The 12,045-nt window shown below is 41.5% G+C and overlaps 1 protein-coding gene across 6 annotated transcripts in view; it reads left to right on the top strand.

Annotated features, from left to right (window-relative positions):
- Positions 1-12,045, top strand: part of scyl2 (SCY1 like pseudokinase 2) — a 97,720-nt gene that overhangs the window by 53,532 nt on the left and 32,143 nt on the right. For all 6 annotated transcript variants that reach the window (XM_069904373.1, XM_069904374.1, XM_069904375.1 and 3 more), the window contains 2 exons: positions 8,256-8,413; positions 8,512-8,656. In XM_069904373.1, the coding sequence (XP_069760474.1) occupies positions 8,256-8,413; positions 8,512-8,656 (303 nt within the window). The remainder of the gene's footprint in view (positions 1-8,255; positions 8,414-8,511; positions 8,657-12,045) is intronic.

Below are 12,045 nucleotides of genomic sequence, written 5' to 3' on the forward strand. Positions count from 1 at the left end.
CAGACAATATTCCTTCCATCGGTATGGAAGAGACAGACAATATTCCTTCCATCGGTATGGAAGAGACAGACAATATTCCTTCCATCGGTATGGAAGAGACAGACAATATTCCTTCCATCGGTATGGAAGAGACAGACAATATTCCTTCCATCGGTATGGAAGAGACAGACAATATTCCTTCCATCGGTATGGAAGAGACAGACAATATTCCTTCCATCGGTATGGAAGAGACAGACAATATTCCTTCCATCGGTATGGAAGAGACAGACAATATTCCTTCCATCGGTATGGAAGAGACAGACAATATTCCTTCCATCGGTATGGAAGAGACAGACAATATTCCTTCCATCGGTATGGAAGAGACAGACAATATTCCTTCCATCGGTATGGAAGAGACAGACAATATTCCTTCCATCGGTATGGAAGAGACAGACAATATTCCTTCCATCGGTATGGAAGAGACAGACAATATTCCTTCCATCGGTATGGAAGAGACAGACAATATTCCTTCCATCGGTATGGAAGAGACAGACAATATTCCTTCCATCGGTATGGAAGAGACAGACAATATTCCTTCCATCGGTATGGAAGAGACAGACAATATTCCTTCCATCGGTATGGAAGAGACAGACAATATTCCTTCCATCGGTATGGAAGAGACAGACAATATTCCTTCCATCGGTATGGAAGAGACAGACAATATTCCTTCCATCGGTATGGAAGAGACAGACAATATTCCTTCCATCGGTATGGAAGAGACAGACAATATTCCTTCCATCGGTATGGAAGAGACAGACAATATTCCTTCCATCGGTATGGAAGAGACAGACAATATTCCTTCCATCGGTATGGAAGGAGGGAGAGGGGCGACTTTGGTTTCTGCTGATTGTTGTTCTTTGTCTGAAAAAGTTTAATGTATTATGATACTGAAGATTTTATTATGTATATTTTTTAAAATCAAAAATATTTAATAAACACTTAGCTAGTTCTGATAAATATAGCAGCCCATCATCTACAAATGTTAATTTAATGCTCTTCCTTTATATTTGGATTTCTCCTTATAATTTCTGCTAATGGCTTAATCATCAAAGCAAAGGGTCCGAGTGACAGCGGACACCCCCTGTCTGCTGGATCTACTCAAACGATACATTAACGACATCTGGCCACTGATTATAATTTTGGCTTATGGTTTATGATAAATAATTTTTATCCAGTTAATGAATCTTCGGCCGATTCCAAATTTTTCTAGTACTTTCAATAATAATGGCCACTCTAGTCGATCATATATCTTTTCCGCATCTAATGATACGGTTATACTTGGATTTTATTTAGACTTAGCCAAATGAATTATATTAAATAGTCTGCTCAAATTATCTGCAGAGTGTTTTTTTAAACGACGCCCACCTGATCTGAATTTTATCAGTTTGAGTAGATATTCCCCTAGTCTATTGACTAACACTTTTGCCAAAATTTTATAATCCACTTTAACAAGGAGAGAGGTCTGTATGAAGACGGTTTTAGCAGGTCTCTCTTTTTTCGGTAGTATTATAATAGGTGATTAGAAGGATTTTGGAAGAGTCTTAGTTTCAATCACCCGGTCCAATACTTCCATAATGAGAGGCATCAAAAGATCTTTAAATTGTCTATAAAACTTTGGTGGAATACCATCTTCTCCCAGTGACTTATTTGCCTGTAATGTATTAAAGGCTTTATCGATTTCTAGTAAAGGGGGCATCTAATTCCATCTGTTTTCTATCTTCCAATTTTGGCAGTTAAATTGCTGAGAGAAATTCATTTATTTCAGTAGAATCCCCTATCATGTGTGATTCATACAGCTTTGTATCGTATTGTTTGAAAGTATCATTAATTTCCTTCTGATTATATATTAATTTATCAGGATCTGTTTGAATTCCATTTCTCATCCTTGATGACTACTCTGCCTTTAATTGCCATGACAAAACATCATGTGCTCTATCTCCTAAATCCTACTACTTTTTTACTTTATTTTTTCCATTCGATATGTTTGTAAAGTGGTAGCGGGCCGAGCAACTGCACGAGTAAATGGGGTGAATCACCACAACACATGGCTGGTCCATTATGTGACTCATGTGGGCTAAGGAGCCCTCCACTTCTGCGCAGTGGCCAACCGGCCGGAGAGTGACACCGCGAGGCGATGATGTTACTTCTGGAAGCCGGCGGGTACGTCACCAGAAGTGGGCTGGCCAGCACAGAGACGCAGCGCATTCAAACCAATAAAGACATTCTTTGATTTGTGGATGTCTCTTTATTCCGTAGTGATGCCGCAGCAGTCACTACAAAATATTATTTCAATTTTCTTTATTTACCAAAGTTTCGTATTTTTCTTTCAAACCAGTTCTCTGGTATTTTTCCAATTTTGTTATTTCTTCCTCCAGGCCATTGACCTCTGCCATATATTCCTTCTGTATTTATTTGTTTATGACATTATCTGTCCCCTCAAATAAGCTTTTAGTGTATCCCATGGTAACAACATTTTTCTTTCCACTCACATACCACTTTAAGTAATCTCTATGCCATCAATGCTCTGTGATTAGTAAGGGATTGCTTAAGGAAGTGTGTGAGTGGAAAGAAAAAGTTTGAGAACCACTGCCATATTAGGAAACTATCATTAGTAGAGGGTCTATTTGTTTCGCAAAACAATTCTATCTGTCCTTCTCAGCAGTGTTGGATGAAGACACGATCTGTATACACTTTTTTGCTTCTCAGGCATCTTTATCGTTAAAGTCAGAGGCATGTGGTCAGAGAGTAATTTGGCTAGATATTCCATTTCAACCACTGTGTTTTTAAATTGTGCAAATATTAAAAATAAATCTATTCTTGAATAGGAGTCATGAACCTTTGAGTTGAATGAATAGTCTCTCTTTGTGGGATATGACTGTCTTCATGCATCTATCAGGCTTAAATGTTTTATAAAAGAGTGATTTTCGCTTTAGTAATAAAGGAGGAGGATATGACTTGTCCCACCCAGTCCCTTTTTAACTTAGTGTGTTCCAATTTTATAAGGTGCATTCCCTGCTGAAAAACTATATCTGTATTTAATTTTATTTAAGTGTGCCAAAACACTCTTCCTCTTTATGGGTCCATTTAACCTGTTCATATTATAATTGATAAATTTTAATGTTCTATTCATACTTATATTTATTTATACATATTTCACTCTATCATTTGACCCTTTTGCTGATTTATGCAGTAAAGTGATTTTCCCCTGTTAACAAACACATTTATTGCCCCTGCTCTGACGGTGATGTAATCAAAAAAGCCCCATCAACCCGTGAAAAAAACCAGCAGTACAGTCCAAGGAAACGCCCCTCCCCCTTTGCTTCAGCGCCATTTTCAAGCTCCATTAACCCCCCCCTTAAATTGGAGTATCCACCTTTCTACTATTTTGCTAAATATTTACTCTCTGTTGAGCTCTCCATATATTTTTCAATATTACTTTCAATAACTGATAAAAGACGATTCAAAAATAAACTATTGTTTTACTTTTTATCCAATTTTTAATATTTACAGTTCATTTTATCTTTGTTCGTGTTCTTCTTTCTGGCTTCCATTCTTGGGTCCCCTTTATAGTTCTTGTAGAAATCTTTCTATAGAATCTCTGGGGTCCCTTTGCTACATCGATTCTAACTGTCACTGGGTACTGTATTACGTAGTTTTATTCCATGTTCTTAATGGTCTTTTTCTCATTGTCAAATTCTTTTCTGTTTTACCACTTAGATCCTGAAAGAATAACACCTTTCCTCCTTCCTTCATGGCTGGGTCACTGTTTTCCTAGGCATACTCCACTGCTACTGTTAATATTACCTCCTAATCCCAGTAACTAAAAAATCTTATCAGGACCGGTTGAGGTCTTTGGTCATTTGCTTTCCTGGGGCCGAGGGTCCAATGGGCTCTCTCGATAAGTACTTTTTGCTTGAATGTTCCCACTCCCAATGCTTGTGGGATTTACTCTTCAAAGAAATTCACCGGGTCATTTCCCCTCTGGCCCTTCTCTCAGCCGAACAATTCAGACATTATTTATTCTGTTGAAGTTTTCTAAATGGTCAATATTGTCCAGCAGCAGTTGTTTATCCAAGTTCCACTTTGTATTTTCTTCCTTGAGTCATTATCAGATCATTTTTAACCTGGCCCACCCGAGTAGTCAGGTTTTAAATCGCTGTTGCCATCACTGCTAATTTTTCTCCCACCTCTTAGTACATTTTCCACCTTAGAGAATCGTTCACTCTGAAATTCCATCCATTTTATCATTTTTTTTGGAATCCTGTGTTGATTCCCCACCTGCTTGGGCTTGTCCTGACATCGTGGCTGCACCTTTTTCACCACTCCCTTGTGGACTTGCTGTCGATGATATCGGCAACTTTTGAGCTTCCTCAGTTTTATTTTTCTGGGTCTTGTTCTTCTTACCCTTCAATCTTTTGTTTTTGGAACAAAATATTTTTGTTTTAATGACTTTAAATCAGTCTTTTAATCAGTCTTCATGGAGAGCTCTTCTGACTTGCTTCTGCCTGAGTCCTTCGCATGGCCCCATAATGGTACAACATTAACAACCCTGCTGTCTTCCAGTACTTCAGCGAAGGACATAGATGATGTAAATATTTCTTCAAGAGTCTCCGTAATTTCCCACCTCACTTGGCATAAGATTTGAAGATGTTCTTGATCAGGTTCTGGGGATTTGTCCACCTTAATGCACTCCTAGGCCACCGACACCTCCTCCCTGATACCGTCCCTGCAGGATACCCTCTACCAGGGGTACCTCCCTGATACCCTACCTGAGCCTGACATGCTCAGAATTTCTAAATTTGCCTTTTTTTTGTTTCTCCAACATTGCAATATTTTTGCTTTCATCAGACTGCTGCCTCTCAACAGTACAAATCCAAAGGTGGTTCCATGCTTTGGTGTTCTGTGCCATTGGAATCTATGCTTTCAGTTTGCCGTTCATTTTATATTTGAATCACCCCTCTTTGTCCATTGTTCAGTGTCTTTCATAACCTGAACGATGAGGGTGGGATGGGAGGGGTTGGGATGGGTTTGCTGGTTTTTCTGCATATTGGTCAAGCTGTTTATTCTGTTTTTTACAATTGCAACTGATTAATTGGGACTCCCTGTTGAGAATTTAATTATCAGCGTTAAGCAGAACCCCTGGAAATTAATGAACGCTTTGGTGGATGCCTTCATTAGTTGTGGCGCAAGAAAGAACAGCTTCAATGCACAGAGTGAAAAATTATTGCCTCCTTGCAGTAATTCATTGCTATTACTTGTTTACCCTGATTAGAACATGTCTGATCGTTTAAGTCTCAGTACGTCATATTATATTGGAATATTAAAAGGCGCTAAACCATCTAAAACAGTGTTGTCTGTGAGATTTCTGCACAGCAAATGGGGTTAAATATGTTTCTTCAAGCTTCCCTCTACTGGTACAATGAATTACTTCTAATGCTTTTAAAGTGACAAAATCGCTCAAAGCTCTTCAAAGATGTGTCATTAAAAACTATGTTTTATATCAAACTACTCATTAAATTACTGCTTGGTGAAATGAGTTGCTTTTAAGGAGCGTGTTTAAAAAAAGAAAAAAAAAACATATTAAGCATAGGAATTCCAGAATTTGTGTCTGTTCAATATATTTTTATATTGTCATACACATTGTACAATGGACACATGCACTGAAATTCTTGCTGCCACTGGACATGCACTTAAAAAGGATTATAACAGACATATACTCGTGTCCTAGTCAAATTTTTTTCACCAATTTTTTGGGTCAAATTTTGGGGATGAATATTACTTTGGAATGAGGTAATTTTCTGCGTCATTCAAGGCATCCAGAGCTTGGATGACTGGGACTGGGTGGTAAGTCCGAGTTCGGAACGTTGGGAGCTTGGATGGGCGGGTAGCTGGGATCTTGGAGAGAGTCTATGGCTGGGATTTTGGGAGCTCTGGTGTTTGGGCAACCAGGGCTTGGATCCATGGTCGGGCGTCGGGAGCTCTGATGGGCAGGTGGCCGAGGTGAGGATTCACCTCCGGGGCATCAGGAGCTCAGATGAGTGGGTGGTTGGGGTGTCGGGTGGGCAGCCAAGACACGGATTCACGTTGGGAACTTGGATGGACAGTTGGTGCCAAGAATTGGGGAGTTGACTTTTACACAGTAATATGGAAAATATGCAATTTTTGGGCCAAAAAAGAGGGGTTGACTATTACATGGGATGGACTATTACACAAGTCTATGCAGTAATTGAATTAAAAAACAATAAATATGAAAGATAGATCATAAATATTCAGATATCCTAGTGCAAAAATAAGTGACTTGCAATTGGGTAACAGTCCTCTTGTGGTGTCGGAGCAGTCCATGATTAGTGTAACAAGAGAAGATTAAAGAGCCTGATGTCTTGGAAAGAAACTGTTCTTGAACAGAGGCATGCTGATGAAACCTGGAATATTGTCCACAGTTCTGGATGCCACACCACAGGAAAAATGTGATCATCAGAGAGAATGCAGAAAGGACTTGAGGATCTTGCAGGGGTTGGAGGACCTGAGTTATAAGGAGATACTGCTTTCTCTGGGGTGAAGGAAACTGAATGGTGACCTTATATCATGTGCGGCAGGATATGATGGATTGTCACAGTCTTTTTTCCAGGATATGATTGTCTTTAGCAGATACTCACAGCTCCCCTAGGAGCAACAGCACATTTAAAGGGAGCCACGGACTTAAATCCTAAATATATATTTTTCTTTAGTCGTTGTGAGAGAAGTACAGAAAACACCAATAAACGACTGCATCGCAGGGAAGGGAGCCCATAAACTTTCATCAGATTTCTAAGGGGGCAAAAGCCAAAAAAAAAGGTTGTGAATGGCTGGACGAAAACAATAGGTTTAAGTTGAGAGGGGGAAATTTAAAGGGAAGATCAACGACAAGTCTTCACACAGGGAGGTGGGGTATGCAGAATGAATTGCTGGAGGTTGGGTATAATTACATTGTTTAAAAGATATTTGGATAAGTACATTGATAGGGAAAGTTGAAGGATATGAACCAAACACAACAAATGGGACTAGCTCAAGAAGGCACCTTGGTAGACATGGTTGAATTGGGCTTTAGGCCCTGCCTCCATGTTGTATAATTGTTAGAGGCAAGGCAATGGAAATCACAAATGTGAACTAGTCCTCTACTCTGTTCCCTCTATATTCATGATATGTAGCCAAGTTTAGCTCCAATGCAATCGATAGCTTTGCCATCAACACCACCAATGTTGGCTGAATAACTGGTCATGATGAGCCAGATGACAGAATGGAGATTGAGAATTTGGTTGGTTGGTTTCAGAATAAACAATCTTGCTCTCACAAGCTTTCTGTGGACTTAAGGAAGTGGAGGCCAAGGGATTATTTGTCTTCATTGATGAGAGAATTCCCAGGAACTTGAAAGTATTACCCTCTCCACCTATCAGAGGATGTTTCCTTGAGCCAGCGATCATGAAGGAGTCACACCATTGCCTCTATTTTCTAAAAGGTGTGAGGAGATTTGGCATGTCATCAAATATTGAACTCTGACAGGTGATCCAACAGGAAAATAAACTGACTGTTACATCACAAAACTCGAGGGCTCGAACATTGAAGGCTTCTGAAAGTAGTGAACCTTTCCAAGTCCATCACAGGCACTGACCTCCTGCCCATGGATGTGTGCCTCAAGGCACACTGGTCACAGACTCTTCTTGCTGCTCGGCACCTCCAAATCCAACAGCCTTCAGGCCCTTGCACCTTCAATGTTCAAAACATACTAGGGGTGTAGGTTAATTGGGTGCAAGTTGGGCAGTATGGACTCGTGGGCTGAAATAGCCTGTTACTGTGCTGTATGTTGAAATTTAAACCTCCCTGTACTCCCATAAACTACTGTGGGACAATCAAAAGATCTCTCTGAATAACTGAAACATCTCTTTTTCCCTCATGCAGGAACTCCAAATATGACTATTTATTAATCGATGTCCATTATCTCTTTCTGATGTGCTATTTGTAGTAATTTAAATTTTTCTGTTGTAATTGGTGTTTCTTGTGTACCTGTTCTCATGCATCTGTACATTGTGTTTACATTTTTAACAATAAACTCTCATTGATATTGCAACGGGCAGAAGCAGATAGTGCAGTAATCTGAGGTGGGTCGTAGAATCAATGAATTAATTTACTCTCTCAGTCATGAAAACATTCAACACGCTTTATCTGTCTTCTTGTTTCAGGAAGTGTCTGTCTTTGTTTTTGACAAAAAACTAATTGAGAAGTACCAGAAATTTGAAAAGGATCACATAATTGAATCACTGAAAAAAGGTGTGCAGCAGCTGACGCGACTGAGGCACCCACGCCTGCTGACTGTGCAGCATCCACTGGAGGAGTCCAGGTAGAGGCATTCGGGTGCATGCACTGGTTACTTTTCATGTGAAGATTAATTTGTTAAACTGATGCTTTCTTTTGTGGTTAAACCTAACTTCTTTATAGAGACTGTTTAGCCTTTTGCACGGAGCCCGTCTTTGCAAGTTTAGCCAATGTCCTTGGTTGCTATGATCATCTACCATCTCCTGTACCTCCAGAAATTAAAGAGCACAAGCTTTATGATGTGGAAATCAAATATGGTTTGCTGCAGGTGAGTAGATAGTGCATTTACTGGATTTTCAAATCGTTCTGAGAATTGATGGGTATAAAATACAGACTTCTAAGATTCCATTGGCTTTTATCAATGATCTGTGTCAGAATCGAAATTTATTGTCAAGTGTCACAAAACTCATTTTGCGGTAGCATTATTGTGCATTAAAGTTGTAAAATTGCAAGAAATTGCATTTCTGTAAATACTTTTTAAAAAATATGAATTAAATTAGTGAAATTAGTCATTTCTCAACTCTAGAAATGGTGCATCCTATAATTTTAACAAAAAGCATAGTGATGTCTCAGTATAGTTCCACGTTTAAAATTTAGCACAGTCACAGGCCCTTCCAGCAATGCCGCCAAATACCCCAATTAACCTACAAACCCCTGTACATTTTTGGAACATGGAAGGAAACTGAAGCACCCGGAGGAAACCCATGCAGTGAGGGATAACGTACGAACTCCATGCAGACAGTGCCAGATTCAAACCTGAGTCGCAGGCATGGTAATATTCTTCTTTGGCTTGGCTTCGTGGACAAAGATTTATGGAGGGGGTAAAAGTCCACGTCAGCTGCAGGCTCGTTTGTGGCTGACAAGTCCGATGCGGGACAGGCAGACACGGTTGCAGCGGCTGCAGGGGAAAATTGGTTGGTTGGGGTTGGGTGTTGGGTTTTTCCTCCTTTGCCTTTTGTCAGTGAGGTGGGCTCTGCGGTCTTCTTCAAAGGAGGTTGCTGCCCGCCAAACTGTGAGGCGCCAAGATGCACGGTTTGAGGCGAGATCAGCCCACTGGCGGTGGTCAATATGGCAGGCACCAAGAGATTTCTTTAGGCAGTCCTTGTACCTTTTCTTTGGTGCACCTCTGTCACGGTGGCTAGAGGAGAGCTCGCCATGTAACACGATCTTGGGAAGGCGATGGTCCTCCATTCTGGAGACGTGACCCACCCAGCGCAGCTGGATCTTCAGCAGCGTGGACTCGATGCTGTCGACCTCTGCCATCTCGAGTACTTCGACGTTAGGGATGAAAGCGCTCCAATGGATGTTGAGGATGGAGCGGAGACAATGCTGGTGGAAGCGTTCTAGGAGCCGTAGGTGATGCCGGTAGAGGACCCATGATTCGGAGCCGAACAGGAGTGTGGGTATGACAACGGCTCTGTATACGCTTATCTTTGTGAGGTTTTTCAGTTGGTTGTTTTTCCAGACTCTTTTGTGTAGTCTTCCAAAGGCGCTATTTGCCTTGGTGAGTCTGTTGTCTATCTCATTGTCGATCCTTGCATCTGATGAAATGGTGCAGCCGAGATAGGTAAACTGGTTGACCGTTTTGAGTTTTGTGTGCCCGATGGAGATGTGGGGGGGCTGGTAGTCATGGTGGGGAGCTGGCTGATGGAGGATCTCAGTTTTCTTCAGGCTGACTTCCAGGCCAAACATTTTGGTAGTTTCCGCAAAGCAGGACGTCAAGCGCTGAAGAGCTGGCTCTGAATGGGCAACTAAAGCGGCATCGTCTGCAAAGAGTAGTTCACGGACAAGTTTCTCTTGTGTCTTGGTGTGAGCTTGCAGGCGCCTCAGATTGAAGAGACTGCCATCTGTGCGGTACCGGATGTAAACAGCGTCTTCATTGTTGGGGTCTTTCATGGCTTGGTTCAGCATCATGCTGAAGAAGATTGAAAAGAGGGTTGGTGCGAGAACACAGCCTTGCTTCACGCCATTGTTAATGGAGAAGCGTTCAGAGAGCTCATTGCTGTATCTGACCTGACCTTGTTGGTTTTCATGCAGTTGGATAACCATGTTGAGGAACTTTGGGGGGCATCCGATGCGCTCTAGTATTTGCCAAAGCCCTTTCCTGCTCACGGTGTCGAAGGCTTTGGTGAGGTCAACAAAGGTGATGTAGAGTCCTTTGTTTTGTTCTCTGCACTTTTCTTGGAGCTGTCTGGTAATAGCATTGCACTAAAATACCCCAATTAACCTACAACATTTTGAAGGGTGGGAGGAGAATGTCCAAGCTCCTTACAGAGAGCGCCGGATTTGAACCCTGGTCGCTGACACTGCAGTAATGTTGCACTGACTGATACACGAACTGTGCCACCTTTCCGAGGTTCAACTCCTGCATTTTCTGCTTTGTGAGATGAATGCAAAATGCGTTACACTTTCCTCGTGGCTTTCGTGGCTGGTTTAAGCATAGCATAGCCCCAAAGCAGTAGTATTATGATGACCAGATTACTCGTTTTTAAGGTTTCGACCCAAAATGTTGACAAATCCTTCCCCTTGCATTGAAGCTGCTTGACCTTCTGGGTTCCTCCAGCAGATTGCTTCATGTTCTTGGTTTCAGCGTCTGCTGTCTTTTTTATTAGTGTTCACTTTATTGGGTGTGAGCCTAGAGTGTCGGCCTAGATCTTTGGGGTGAAGTCTCAAGAGCAGTGACTCAGTGGTGAGTAGGTTGCCCGGTACGCCCTGGGTAACAGAAGAGTTGCTGACGTCTGTCAGTGCGTAACCTGCTGATTTTCTCGAGCTAATTTGTGCATTGAACTGTTTGACTGTTCATTTCTGGTTTTCTTCTGCTGTGTGTGTGGTCAGGTGTGTGTTCATTTAACTAATGACATTAGCTCCATGTCAAAGCTTGTGAAGTGTTTTGGGCAATTTCTGGGAAGTCTTGTCAAAATGTTAAACGTGTACAGGCTCTTAATGCACAAACAAAGCCCCTGTCATCTCAATGGACATCTGCAGGAGGCCTATCAACAGTGTGTGCACCACCTGGGAGAATAAGCAATAAACAATAGATTTCAGTTTTATTGTTGGAGAACATACAGGGTATCACATACAACCCTGAAGTTCTTTTTCCTGCGGGTGCGGCAGAATGACTACTTATCGGCAGTGCAAGAATAATTGACTCAGCGTACACATGTAAACAGATAAATAATGTAAACAAACTAATTCAGAGAGGAAAAAAAATCAAAGTGCAAAAGTAGGAGTCCTTAAATGAGTCCCTTACTGAGTTGTGGAGGAGTCTGATGGTGGAGGGGGAGCAGCTGTTCCTGAACCTGGTGGGTGCGAGTCGTGTGACCTCGATACCTCTTTCCTGATGGCAGCAGCGAGAACAGAGCGTGTGCTGGGTGGTGTGGATCTTTGATGATCACTGCTGCTCTCCAACGACAGCGTTCCCTGTAGATGTCCTCGATGGTGGGGCTCGTGCAAGGATGCAAGTCACCTGAGTCAAGAGACTTAGCAGCAGGATTTATCTGATATCAATTCTCTAATGATACCCTAATTCCTGTGTGTAATTCCTCCCTATCTTTATTAACATTTAAAAAATGTATTTACAGCATAGCGAAAGCTGATTCAGGCCATTGAAACGCAGCCCAATTGCACCCAAATTAACCTACAGCCCGGTACATTTTG

The sequence above is a fragment of the Narcine bancroftii genome, chromosome 11, assembly GCF_036971445.1.
Source record: "Narcine bancroftii isolate sNarBan1 chromosome 11, sNarBan1.hap1, whole genome shotgun sequence".
NCBI classification, from domain to species: domain Eukaryota; kingdom Metazoa; phylum Chordata; class Chondrichthyes; order Torpediniformes; family Narcinidae; genus Narcine; species Narcine bancroftii.